Here is a 14,990-nt window from a genome sequence, read left to right on the forward strand (position 1 = left end):
CCTCCGACATAAATCACAGTAGGATCCACTATGACCCACCTCCCAGAATATTGGAAATGAAAGCAAAAATAAACAAATGGGACCTAATGAAACTTAAAAGCTTTTGCACAACAAAGGAAACTATAAGCAAGGTGAAAAGACAGCCCTCAGATTGGGAGAAAATAATAGTAAACGAAGCAACAGAAAAAGGATTAATCTCAAAAATATACAAGCAACTCCTGAAGCTCAATTCCAGAAAAATAAATGACCCAATCAAAAAATGGGCCAAAGAACTAAACAGACATTTCTCCAAAGAAGACATACAGATGGCTAACAAACACATGAAAAGATGCTCAACTTCACTCATTATCAGAGAAATGCAAATCAAAACCACAGTGAGGTACCATTACACGCCAGTCAGGATGGCTGCTATCCAAAAGTCTACAAGCAATAAGTGCTGGAGAGGGTGTGGAGAAAAGGGAACCCTCTTACACTGTTGGTGGGAATGCAAACTAGTACAGCCACTATGGAGAATAGTGTGGAGATTTCTTAAAAAACTGGAAATAGAACTGCCATATGACCCAGCAATACCACTTCTAGGCATACACACTGAGGAAACCAGATCTGAAAGAGACACCTGCACCCCAGTGTTCATCGCAGCACTGTTTATAATAGCCAGGACATGGAAGCAACCTAGATGCCCATCAGCAGACGAATGGATAAGAAAGCTGTGGTCCATATACACCATGGAATATTACTCAGCCATTAAAAAGAATTCATTTGAATCAGTTCTAATGAGATGGATGAAACTGGAGCCCATTATACAGAGTGAAGTAAGCCAGAAAGATAAAGAACATTACAGTATACTAACACATATATATGGGATTTAGAAAGATGGTTAACGATAACCCTATATGCAAAACAGAAAAAGAGATACAGATGTACAGAACAGACTTTTGGACTCTGTGGGAGAAGGCGAGGGTGGGATGTTTCAAGAGAACAGCATCGAAACATGTATATTATCTAGGGTGAAACAGATCACCAGCCCAGGTTGGATGCATGAGACAAGTGCTCGGGCCTGGTGCACTGGGAAGACCCAGAGGAATCGGGTGGAGGGGGAGGTGGGAGGGGGGTTCAGGATGGGGAATACATGTAAATCCATGGCTGATTCATGTCAATGTATGGCAAAAACCACTACAATATTGTAAAGTAATTAGCCTCCAACTAATAAAAAATAAATAAAAAATAAAAAAAACAACACTGTGCAAACTTTAATCTATTAGATAAACAAAACTAAATAATTTCTCAAGCTCTTCTCTAACATAGACCTCCTTTACAATTTAATACAGGAGTACTTCTGGTCCAAGTTTTTTATCTTCATCTCAGTGCCATCCCTTTAACAGAAACAGGAGTTCTTTGCCTCTATTTCTCATGTTTAAGGTTGCATTTTCCTGTCATTCCCTTTATGTGAATGACATAAATCTCCACTTTTCTTTTCCTAAATCTCCAGTTTCCTCTTTATAAGAATGGCTTAAGAATCACATTTAGATAAACTGAGAATTCCCTGGCAGTCCAGTGGTTAGGACTCGGTGATTTCATAGCCCATAGGCTGGGGTTTCATCCCAGGTCAAGATCCAGCAAGACACGTGGTGGGGCCAAAAGAGAAAAGAAAAGGAGAACTACATTCACAAAACCCAAAACTCTAATAGCTACAGAGATGATGTACTAAATTTCAGTTGTAGGATAGGTAATATTTTATCTATTAGCTTACTAAGATCCACAATACTTTCAAAACCATTCCAGGTATCTAAGAACCTGGTTTAACATTAAGAGAACCTTTTAAAATCAAAAGTACCTTCATAAGATAAGCAAGTAAGAAAACTTTAAAACTCTATTTCTACATTAAGTCAACACTCAGCAAATGAAAATTGGGCACTTAGCATCATTGATACCCTTTAAGACCCGGGAGATACTGATATGCTGTTTTTTATTTTCTCCTGTGCCGCGCAGTTTGTGGGATCTTAGTCCTCTGACCGGGGATTGAACCTAGGGCCTTGGCAGTGAGACAGCAGAGTCCTAACCACTGGACCACCAGGGTATCCCCGATAATCTGTGTTTATATGGCAATGCCAATTAATTTTTTTTTTACTATTAGAATAATTCTGTACTTTAACAAATACTCTTTAATCCTAAGATCATTCATCTATCTAATCTACAAATCATTTAACTTGGGAGAAAATGCTTAATCAAGAAAATAATGACAGTGGGTTTAAAATAGAAACCATGCCTACCACTCTCACTGATGCTTTTCAGCTCTTATCTCTTTAGATGTGAGAAAATCATGATGCTCACACTTCCTTAAGGAGCTTTAACTGTCATTTAAAGAAAGTTATAAAGGAATCATTTATGAATTAATGGAATAATATGCATGATTATGAATTCTCTGACATTTTCAAGCATTTTCCATTTGCAATTAAAGTATATGGTTATCCCCAACAATTTTATTCTGAGGTATATACCCAAGAAAATTTAAAAATTATGTATAGAAAAAGTGGTATAAAAATGTTCAGTGTTGCATTATTCATTATAGCCAAAAAGTGGAGATAACCTAAATGCCCATCAATTAATGAATGGATAAACAGAATGTGGTATATCCAAACAACAGAATATTATTCGGCCATAAAGCAAGGAATGAAGTACTGAATGAGGAAACACGAGTGTATCTTGAAAACATTATGCTAAGTGAAAGAAATAAACGAAAAAGCCAAATATTATTTAATCCCACTTATAAGAAATTTCCAGAATTGATGAATCCATAGAAGTAGAAAGTAGATTAGTGTTTGCCAGGTGCTGGAGAAATGGGAAGTGAGTGCTAATGGTTATGTGGGCTTTTTTAGGGCGATGTAAATGTTTTGAAATTACAAAGTGGCTATATAAGGTGAATATACTAAAAGAACTGGATTGTGTACTTTAAAATGGTAAACTTTTTAGCATGAGAATTATATCTCAATAAAGCTGTAAAGTATATGTTTTGAATAAAGTACATGTTTTGAATTTCTAAAAGAAGACCATATTCTGCTAAAAGGTGATAGGGTCCAATAAACCTTGTATACCAATTATCCTGAAAATTTCTTTTGAACCAAAAACTTTGTTTCAAAATATCATTCCTACTATATCTATAAAACAGAAAACAGAATAATTTTTTAAATGTAAATATATTTAAAAAATTAAAACACCTAAGAAATGCAATCTATACATATGAAAAAGTAAAATATTTATATGCATAACGAGTAGTAGCAACATCATTCATAAGCAGCAGTTAGTGTTTATTTTCCCCATATTTTGGTTTAACACCATAGTGGTAGTTCATTCTTTTTAGGGAAATTGCATATGGTACATACAGCATATTATGAGTAAGTTATAGAAGACTGTGTAATTGGAAAATTAATTCCAAGTAACAATATTTCCTCTAAAAACACGTTTATTATCAAACAAATTATCCTTAACTAATGGACAATAAAATGTACCTATAATTTATTAAGTTCAAGATATATAGTTAATTTGCATAAAATTATATATGGCATTTTAAAAACAACCTATTTCTAAAATAGCAGTAATTCAGGCAATTGGGATTTCCACAGGAGATAAATTGCCATTAATTTCCTTTTTATGAAGAAAAGGTCTGCCATAAGAACATTATAACTATGTTATTAAGAAATGCTACAGCATACTTTAAAAATCAAAATGGTGAAATATATGTATTAGGATACTCTTTTATGGGTACCAGCCCTATAGCAGCATTTCATATGATTTTAATCTAGTTAACCAGATTTCCAAGTAACTTAGGTTCTTCTTTTCTAGAAGTACCTATCACATGTATAGTTTAGTTAAGAATTTAAATTTCCATTATAAACAAGAACCTATCACACTGACAGTGTAAATATATAAGAAATAAAGTACTTGAATAGCCTAGTACTTTATTAGAAATACATCTATTAACTCCACAGAAATGAATTTTACATGTAAGCAAAATACTAAAAAATTCTGACTTGGGAGAAATGAAATAAAATAGTGAGTGGTTTTCTCTTCATCTCGAACTGCAAAAATCCCTTTTGCCTTTTTATTTGACCCGTCTCTATTCATGCAATGTAATGAACCCTCAAAATAATTTACATGTCTTTATACAGAATTCACATCTACATCAGTAAATGGCCAGTCCTTTTATATTTTCAGTGCCTTATCAAAATATGGTTAACAAAGTTTTTCATTCTATGAGGCAGGAAGATGTTTCCTAAGTACTTCTTTGGACGATGAGGATATAGTATCTGGGAAGGAAACCTCAAATTCTATTAGAAGGTCACCACGTTGGTCAGGATTTTTCGGGAATGGTAGCCCATATCCAATAATTCTTCGCCTCATTCCAGGTTTCACAATATCATTTATTGTCATAGGTATGGTTCTTCCATCCATGGTTGGCACATTAATTGCGCAGCCGCACAATGCCTAAAGTGAACCAAATAAAATTAACAAACTTCAAAATATAAAAGTCTAAACAAAAATATTACCAGCTGTAAAGAACGATTCTAAGGTAAATTTTTAACCTCCAAAAGAAGATCAATAATTTTAATACTTCTTCCCTATTAAAAAGTCCCTTCAGGACACACATAATCAGATAGTTTACAAAAGAAGGAAAGGAGAATGGGAAGGAAAGGAAAAAGGAAAAGAGGAGGAAAGAATGTCTTTCACATTGTCCTAGAGTGAAAACAACTGTTTGAGGCTGCTATTATGCAAGTTGCAAGGATGGAATGGGAGAAGAGAAGAGGGAGAAATTAAGAATCAAAAAGAAAAAGATAGGAGCAACTACATACTTCTCCAGAGTGAAAACATTAGGACAACAAATATATTTTTTGTTTTAGTCAATAAATATTTACTGAGTACCATATATGTCATATATTTCTGCTAGATGCTGAACATACAGGGACCATGAACACAGACCCCACCACAAGGAATGCACAAAGAATTCAGAAGCAAACCAGTAATTATAGTACAGTATAAAGTTGTCAGAGAAGTATGTGCAGAATTCTTTTGTGAGACAAAGGGCACCCAACATACCCCCTTAGCTTCTGAGAATACAGATTGCTTGAGGTAAGCACTGGACCATTAATAAGTGTTGAGGTAGAGCGAGGAATAGCAGTGTTCCATAGAGGACAACTCAGACAAAGACAGAGGTATACAAGATAATAATATATCAAACTTAGGGAAATGTATGCACATGTATGGGTAGAAATTAGATTAAAAACAACCTGTTAGTTTAAGCTAAAAAGTTTAGACTTTATGGTAGATGCTCTATGAAGTTATTTAAGAATTTTAAGTAGGGAACTGACATGGGCATATTTGCAGGATTATAATCCAATTTGAAAAACAGAACAGAATAATATTTAATAATAATAATAATAGAAAAAATTATTACTTAATAATAATAATAGAAAAATATAATAAATATAAACTAGTGTATTAAAGCAGTATCATCATAACTTATTTTGTCTTTTAATACCTTGTTTGTTATATAATTATTAAAAGTTAACAACTTTGGAAGAAATCTTATACATGGACTAAGATAATGAGATTACAATGCAGATTTGACAAACTGCAAAAACAGAATACAGATAATCCACACTAGGTAGGCCTCATAGTATATAATCTAGCTAGCATTTAAAATTGGCATTTAAATTGTTAGTATAAATAACTACTTAGAAAATATAATCTTATCTACAAAAGAGGCAAAACAGTAGTACTACTTTAGAGGATTCTTATGAAAATTTTAAGAATGCTGTGTAGTAAACATTAATGTTAGTAATTATTTAGATAAATTCCATAAGATTACATGCATAATTGTTTGATTTCAGAATCTGATGTCCTACTAACTTACCTCTCGTAAACTAATTTTCGCAGTATAAATTATATTTGACCCATCCCTTTTGAATTTGGGGTGATCTTTATCTTTAATGACAAAAACAATGTCTGCTGGAATACTAGTTGGTGTTTCATCTCCTTCCCTTGGAAAAGTAATTTTGGTGCCTTCTTTCCACCCTTTTTTAATCTCGATGGTGAGAATTTTGTCCTCAGTTCTATAACTCCTCCCGTCAGGGTTCAACCTCTTCCGAGAAATCTTCATTCGTTTGGTACAACCACTATATATTTCTTCAAGTGATACTCTAAGTTCATGAATAACTGGAGGATCTTGTTTGAGGCGGGATGGCCCCACGGAATTCCTGTCTCTTGGATATCCATTCATGCTGAATCCAAAAGCGCCAAAAGGATCTCCATCTACTTCCATTTCATCAGAATCTCTACCACCACCCATCCGTCTTCCAAAGAAAATTTCAAAGGGGTTGGAACCTCCAAAAAATGCCGCAAATGTGGCATGAGGATCACCATGAAAGGTGTACCGGAAGGTACCTCCTTGTCCATCAGTACCTCCTGCTCCTCCTTTCAACCCTAAATGAGAAGATAAGCATGGTTAGAAAAATACAACTCCTGAAAGTTAAACTTTCAAAAATTGTATTACTCATAAACTTTGGCTAACTTAGGTTGCTATTTATTAATATTGGTCAGAAATGCCATTATAACTAAATACAAAACAGCCATTTAACTACCAATCATTCCACCCTAAGTTAAATTTTTAGCTTTCAGATTCTTTCTCCAAATCCCCATCTTTAATAATAATTTATTCCCGACTCTTTGCTCCATGTGTAAAAAAGAAAATAAATATAAATTGGGAACCTCTTATAAGCTACTGGTTTGATGATCTGAAGTATATAAATTTAGGTTTTCAAAAAATGTCATTCAAGGGGTTGGGGGAGGGAAGGATTGGGAATTTGGGATTAGCAGATGCAAACTACAATATATAGGGTGGATAAACAACATGGTCCTATTGTATAACACAGAAACTATATTCTATATCTTGTGACAAACCATAATGGAAAAGAACACATACATGTATAACTGAATTACTTTGCTGCACAGCCGAAATTTATACAACACTGTAAATCAACTATACTTTAAATATAATTTTAAAAATAGCAACAACAAAAAAAAGATGTCAATCGAAAGATCTTCAGTAATCAATGCAAACAAAATATGTAACCTAAATCTTTGAGCACCATCATAATCAGTGAACACATATCAGTGATATAAAATATCATATTCAAAATAACTATCTTTATTTCAGATCATCTTTTACTGTTTAAGAATTAAAAAAGAATTCATTCATGGCAGAAAGGGAAAAAAATCCCATTAACAGAAAATTTTAGACACTAAAATTACTATCCATATTCTAAATAATGAAACTGTTTATCTAGGCATATCACATGATAGCATTAATTTCAACAGCATGTAAAAAGAAAACTGAAATCATGAGCTGTAAACCCTTTTGACCTGTAAGACCTTTGGGCTGGTTATTTTTGTCTATTATGGACAACCTGCTTCCGACACCAAGACAGTGACTCTCTGATCCTGATCTCTAAGACTCATCTAAGCAATTAGTAGTTCACAAGAGATAACATATTTGAAGTAGCATTTTCTACTACATACTGAAGAAAGATTCTACTAAAACCTACAAAACAACAGTACAGTGATTTTCTAAGGGATTGATACTGACAAGGATTTATATCATTCCAGTCTCAGCAAAGTTTTTGGATGATCCTTATGGGCATTCCTGACCAAGGAAACAAGCAGGAACAGAACCTAAAAATTGTAAAACTGCAAAAAACAAAAAAAATCCAAGAGAATTAAACTAAGAGGTTCAAATACGTTCATCAGTGAGTAATTTGAGGGCAGGAAATACATTTTATTCATTTTTGCACTGTTCATGCATACAGTTCTGAAAATGACAGTCACTCATGAGTGTTGAATACAGGGAAGAACTAATTTTTAAAGTGTTCAAAAGAAACACTAAAATGTGTCTTCGGTGTCAAGACAGAGAAAAGGCAGAAGCGAAAACAATATAAAGTATAATTACACACATACATATGAGAAATTTAATAGTAAAAAACTCTACGGAAGTCACTCAGCATGCTTTCTCAGAGAGTTTTAAATGTCTTATTCTATTTGGCATCTTTCACTCAGGATATGCCTTGTAGAAAGCAATGACAAGTATAAGCAGGACAAGAACTTTTAACATACAGCTCATTCAAAACTCCTTTCTCTAAATTTTAGTGGTATAGTTATAACTCCAAATGTTAAAAAAAAGTTAGTGGCAGATTTTTTTTTAAATGATAGAATATGTATATAACTCAAGGTCATTACCAATGTGATTAAACCAATACTAAATTATTTCAATCACTCTATTTTTCATCCCACAAATAGAGTATAATGATTTAACAGAGTTCATAAACTGAGTAAACTAGCCTGCCCAATTGAACCCTTTACAAGACAAAATCTAACTGTTTTGGATGTATAATGGATTCATGAAAAGAAAGAATTACATTTTAAGTTATTACATCATGGGTTTGGCTTTTCCCTAATTGCCCTTTGCCAAAAATGGTAACTCAAGCAGGATTACTGAGTCCCTGAGAAGATTCACACACTGTCTGAACTGACATTCATCAAAGATAACAAACACCCTCCAATAAAGCTTTGACACTAAACAGTCAACTGTGTACTACTGTGACTGAGAAAATCCTACCAAAATTCACACCAATATAACATGAATTATTATGCAAGTATCACTTGCGTTGCCCAGCACTTGAACAAGCCTGTCATCAACTATACGGTCAACTTTTCACTACATACATTTTGACTGCTCATGGAAACTTTTAGTATGCAGCTAGACTATCTATGCTATCAAAATTTTTTCTAGACACCATCATCACTTCCTGTGAGCAAGAAATGCATCCCAGAGTCAACATTTACTTATGTTGTACCAAGACTGCTATTATTTAAAAAACAAGCCACCAACCAATTGCAATCCAAAAAAAAATCATGTGCCTGGGATATTATTCATAACAATGATATCCATTAATTAGTTGATTAAAGTTTATCAAAAGAAGCAGCACTGGAGAAAAATTAGCACTTCAAGGAAAAAAAATTATATGACTTTAATAACTGCTTTTAAGGAGATCTAATAGGCAAAAATCCAGATTTATAAAAATACTTAGAGTTAACTAGCACAATGAGATTCTTTAAAGTTTTGATTCATAGAAATCCAATTTACTTATTTTTTTAAATATATAGTAAATAGATTGTTAATTAACTATATAAAGAACAGAAGCAGCAAACTAGTATAAAGATTAATAGCTAGTATAAAGATTAATGTACTAAACACAGATTTGGTCATATAAATACTACCTTTCAGTGTTTAAATTTTAAGTTATTGAGTGAAACAAACAAAAAAAGGGAAGATATTAAGAGAAAGAAATGTTAGAAAACTAGGCCACTAAAAGGATGTGTTACTGAAAATCTGTTTTTAAGTCTTTTAATATGAACTTCTGTTGACATTCACAGAACAATTCAGAACTAAACCTAAAACTTTGGGGGAGAAATTAGATCAAAATCCAATTTCCAGTTTCAGTAGTTCTATGATTTTTGTTTTCAGATTATTCAACTATGGAGAAATGTCTCTATTATAAAAGTTTTATTTATTCCATACTATAAAAGTAACCCATTGTAAATATACCATGGTCTTAGTAAAGTTACAGACCTGTGCAGCCATCACCACAATCCACTTATAAAACATTTCTTTCCATCAACCCAAAGAGTAATTTCATTTCTATTTGGAGTTAATCCTTGCTACCACAAGCACTGATCTGCTTTCTTTGTCTATAAATTTGCCTTATCCATGCATTTCATATAAATGGAATAATAGAATATGCAGTCATTTACATATAACTTATAATTTTTGAGGTTATTTCATTTACAAAGCATGTTTTATTAAATCAGTCCTTTTAATTGCTAAATAGTGTGTGTGTGTGTGTCTGTGTGAGTATACATATATACCACACTTCATTTATCCATTTACTAAAAGATGATACTTTCAGATATTTTCATTTGGGGCCATCACAAATGATGCTGCAACGAACACTCACGTACATGTCTTTGTGTGGACCTGTATTTTCATTTCCCTTTTATAGATTCCCAGGAGTGGAAATGCTGGGTCATGTGGTAAATTTAAAACACCTCTTTTTTTATCCAGCTTTTTTAAAACCCAGCATTTAAAATTGTGGATATTAGACATTTTCAAAACACAAATATACTGGGATCACTGGCTCTCCTAGGTTCTAAATACACAAATTTAGCATGTTTAACTCATACAATTCTCAGTTCATGGTTTATTCCCACAGCTTCAGGTCGTACAAGAAAATGTAATAATTCAGGGGGAAGAGTGTATCAGGTAAATTAGTGTTTTGTTACTTCTAGAAAAACACAGAGGGCTATGCAACCAGGTCTGCAAGCACAAACAGGTCAATGACAGGTGAAGAAACAAAAATATTTTTTTTTTAAACAAAAATATTTTTCCACGTTTTAACAGTATACTTAATGAGATATTTTGAATAAAGGATAAATAATTATAATGCTTTTCTGTAAAGGAAGAATAATTTCTAAAACATAATCAAATAACTTTCATTTTAACTATTTTAAAGTAATATAAGTAGAAAACAGTATTTCTGAATAATACATTTCAATGCTTTAAAAAACTTATTCTTCCTTCACTATTACTTCTATTGCTTATATCAGTTATCTAATTCAAGAACAATAAAAGATTTGGGGTACATAGATGATCCTGTTTTAGTTTTTTAAAAATTCACTTCACTGATGACGCTCAGTAAAAATCAAACTGGAGAAATATAACTCAAGAAAAACACTATTAAGAGGTAATGTTAAGCCAAGGAAAATGTATCATTTGGTGACTCGAAAATTCTTAAGATAAATATCCTTAGAAACACTGAATCTTATGGTTTAGTTATAGACAGATTTGGGCTGTTAGTGAGCTATGGATTAAATCAATGGATATTTGCTTTTTCATGGGAATTCATAGTGTTACACTGTGTTTGTAGGTATCTTTACAAAATTACAAAATAACTTCTTCAGAAAGGGTAGTATATAACTAGTAGTATCTGAGAATCCTGCTTAGCTTTTGAGATGAAACAAATCATAGTATTTTGAGTAGTACGGCCATAAGGAACCAGAAGGACTGAACTGCCCACTACTTGCTTTTTCCAATCTTTACTCTGCAGGAACCTGACACTGCAGGTCCTCATAGCAGCAGAAACTGCAATTTGGGGCAACTCAGATTAAAAAGAAAAAGCATAAAAAGAAAAAAAAAAAAAACCTCTACACAATTACCCTGCTTAACTAAATTTAACTCTTTAACTCAAAATAAGCAGTCACCACTTCATTGTATTTTAAGATAGATTTTTAATTAGGGAAATTTAACATTAAATGCAACAAAGCAAAAAAAAAAAGTTTTCATAACTGCAATGAATGATTTTAAAATAATATTTGGGGAGAAAAATTAGTAATAAAATAACTTAGTCCTGATATAAAAAGTTGAAATTCCAGAACTTGTAAAAATTAAAATGTTCTTGTTGCTGTTAATTAGCAATTTTAAATAGTCTTACTTTACAGCTACATTTATATGGCGATGATGGACAATTTAAAAAACAGAATGATAAAAGGATAATCTTAAATTTTACTCCCATTTACTGTATTCAACTAGTTTCAGATCTCACAATCCAAGAAACAAAAGTGTGGCAGGGAGAGGAAAGGGAAGTTATCATGCCTTCCTCTACACCTAGATAGTAAAATTTCAAAAGAAATAATGTTATCTTAAAGTAAATCAGTCATTGTTCTAAGGAGGTGGCCATTTTAGGTCAAAAATTGCATTTCTGAGATCTCAGTTTCTTGGCACACAATTACTGTTTACAATTAAGCTAAAAACTTGTTCTGGTATTTTATGACATCAGGAAAATTCTTTCCTCCCCAGGCAGAATGCCAAAAACAACTACAGCTAAATGCCTGGGCCTTCAGCTTCTCAGAGAGAAGATTCTGTCCTGTTTAATCTAAACTAGCTTTGCCATAAGAAAGGCAAAAAACTAATTTTGTTTTTGTGAATAAAATATAAACTACCCAGAGTTTGAACTGCCAATCTTAAGATTTTAAATGACTGAAGAATCTTTATTGGCTCTGGCAGAAAATTCATTAGGGGGAAAAAAAAAAAAACAGGTTGCATAAGACTTTTGACACAATTTCTTAATGAGTATGGGAATTTAAGGTTTCTTTTCAAATACAGTGCTAACAATACAAATCTAATGGCAGAACATATATGTTACACAAAATGTCAAAATCCAAAAAAGGGCAAACAAGTACATTTCATTCATAGCTATGTAACATTCATTCATATGATCAGGGATGAAATCTTGCTTTTATCCATTATTTGTCTTTCTACTTTTGAAATGTCAGAGAATTTAATAATCACAAAGCTGACAGAGAAAAAAGAGAGACAGAAAGATATACACTGAATTCTTACCTTCCTCCCCAAACTGATCATATATTTCTCTTTTTTTAGGATCACTCAATACTTCATAAGCTTCTGCGACCTCTTTAAATTTTTCCTCTGCCTGAGGAGATTTGTTCTTGTCCGGATGAAATCTGAGGGCTTGTTTTCGGTAAGCCTTTTTAATATCTTCATCTGAAGCTCCTTTTTCAATTCCCAAAATGCAATAATAGTCTTTCCCCATTTCGAGTGCCTTGAAATGAACTTAGATTTCCCTTTGTGAAAGAAAACAGCGTCCCCAGTCTTAGCAATACAATGATTCTAAGAAAAATAAACCAAGCTGGGTATTTTAAAAGTTAAAGCAAATCAGCAATTCAGCTTCGCTGTCTTAGGGCAGCAAGCAGACAGCGTCTCAGTATTTAATTCCTTCCCCAACGGCTCACTTACAGATAAATATACACTACACGGGAGACGGCCTCCTTCTAGATCCTCCCATTTTCACTACGTGTCTCTGCACTTTCTAGAACAGCAAATGCTACAGGACGTCACTTCCCCAGCTGCCTCTAGTCAAAGTACGAGCTAGGTTTTCTCCTCCTCCACGATTAACTATTCATTTTCCTTCTGGCTCTACCATACTTGTTTCCTTTTTAAGAGGCCAAGTGGATTAAGAAACCAGTATTTCAGCATAGAATATCATAACTACACATTTACTTACTCCATTCTAGGTGAAAAAGCAACAATAAAAAAATCATTCTAACCATTAAGTATCTTACTAAAATTAGATACATACAAATAAAAATACTTATTTTAGTTATTTTAATTTCAACTTCAAGTCATTCAAATTAAGATATACAGTATTAAAATATGGTTTGTTTAAATTAAAATTGTCAAATAATTTGTGTCATTTTCAAAATTCCTAGGGTCTGCAATCAGAAATGCCAGGAATTTCACATTGTAAAAGGCTATATATCATAAATATCAAAAGCAATATTTTAAAATAAGTAAAGGACTTAAATATGTCTTTAGCTGGTGATTTTAATAAGTTTTGTGGGGTTTTTTTTTGTAGTATGCAATAGTTAATAGTTCAGGCAGACTAATACTTGTGAAAGCTTCATATCTGATTTAGTTACTTCAAGTAAAACAGAATGAGATCCGCCCTCCTCATTCCCAGGGTCACTATTTAAAGAATTTTTGTGCTGCTTCTGGAAAGACAGGAAAAAGTATCAGGTTTCAGGCAGTAAAAACTCACGTTTCTTTTAAGACTTTAACTGAATCAGCTTAGAATCTGGATATGCTATTTACAAGGTATAATATGAGAAATATTTTTTTCTTTTAAAAACACATTTTCCCTAATTATAAATATAAACACTCATTGATGATTTTGGAAAACACGGAAAGAAAAAAGACCGAAAAACGTTTTTAATCTTAAAAAACTTCCTATCTTACCACTTTAGGTAATCCTCAATAAATGTCAGTATATTTCCTTCTAATCCTTTCTTTTCCTATGAATATTTATGGTTATTTTTTGTAGTTTTCTATTTTGTATTAAAAAAGTTTACGTCAAATATCCTTTATACACTGTTTTGATGCTTGCTTTTCTAATATATATTTTGGATATTTATAAGAAATATTTTCAGTGTATATAACTCATCTTTTATCTTTTACATAGTTTCTTCATCTTTTCAAAAATGTTCCTAGTTCTAATATTGGAAAGATGGATTGATAAGAAAATATCAAAAGAATTGCACAGAGCACTGTATTTAAATATCTTAAGTCTGTAAAATGAAAAGAAAAAAGAGCATTTATGAGAAAAACTAAATGTACATATATGTGTAGAGGATAATGAAAAGGCAATGATCATGTTAACCTTTAACAATATGGGAACGCCTACTCTATAAACCAAGCAGCCTTATGAAAATGATTCAGCAATTCTTTCATAATGTTCATCTTTGTGCATTTTAACAACTTAAGATTTCTCAAAACTCTACTTTAAAAACACCTTGATATAGAAAGATATAATATCTATCTAGCCTACTTACAGGTTACGGAGGTTTGTAAGCTATTCAGCAAAAATGTTTAGTACCACCAAGAAATACTCAATGTCAAAAGATAAACTTTCTAAGTCCAAAAAACTTGGGGGGAAATGCTAAGATTAAAAATCACCTTAAGACTCTTACTTTTTAGAAAAGCATATTGCAATTTGGAATCCAGTGCAAGGATCAGCACTGAGAGTAGAATAAAAGTATAATAAAAATCATGTATTCTAGAATTAGTTTCTAAGAAAAGTCCATTAAATATTCATTATCAAAGAACATTGGTATAGCAGTATAAAAAGTATTAAATTGTTCTGGAGGGCAATTCTGGGAACTAAAAAAAAAAATAGATTCTTATCTGAGTCAATCATTTTCAGAAAGCTAGAAATATTATCAGGAATTGACATGTTAAATGATTTTAGAAGCCAAAAACTACTAGAACTTTCCCATTTCTGAAAGATGCATAACATATCAACAAATGGAAA

General features: G+C 32.4%; 1 protein-coding gene across 1 annotated transcript; it reads right to left on the minus strand.

Annotated features, from left to right (window-relative positions):
• Positions 1-1,225: 1,225 nt before the first annotated feature.
• On the minus strand, positions 1,226-12,996 carry DNAJB4 (DnaJ heat shock protein family (Hsp40) member B4). The gene is made up of 3 exons (XM_065910462.1): positions 12,506-12,996; positions 5,909-6,477; positions 1,226-4,482 (listed from the first exon to the last, which is right to left on the minus strand). Exons 1-3 carry the CDS (start codon positions 12,714-12,716, stop codon positions 4,249-4,251), a joined length of 1,014 nt encoding a protein of 337 aa, XP_065766534.1. The 5' UTR covers positions 12,717-12,996; the 3' UTR covers positions 1,226-4,248.
• Between the last annotated feature and the right edge of the window lie 1,994 nt (positions 12,997-14,990).

This window comes from Muntiacus reevesi, chromosome 1 (assembly GCF_963930625.1).
Source record: "Muntiacus reevesi chromosome 1, mMunRee1.1, whole genome shotgun sequence".
Classification (NCBI taxonomy): Eukaryota; Metazoa; Chordata; class Mammalia; order Artiodactyla; family Cervidae; genus Muntiacus; species Muntiacus reevesi.

Excerpts from the sequence above, each read along its gene's own strand:
- DNAJB4 (XM_065910462.1), bottom strand. The coding sequence starts at position 12,716 with ATGGGGAAAGACTATTATTGCATTTTGGGAATTGAAAAAGGAGCTTCA. Across the intron at positions 6,478-12,505 it reads TGATCAGTTTGGGGAGGAAG|GGTTGAAAGGAGGAGCAGGA; the intron begins GTAAGAATTCAG and ends CTTCTCATTTAG. Across the intron at positions 4,483-5,908 it reads CGAAAATTAGTTTACGAGAG|GCATTGTGCGGCTGCGCAAT; the intron begins GTAAGTTAGTAG and ends GGTTCACTTTAG.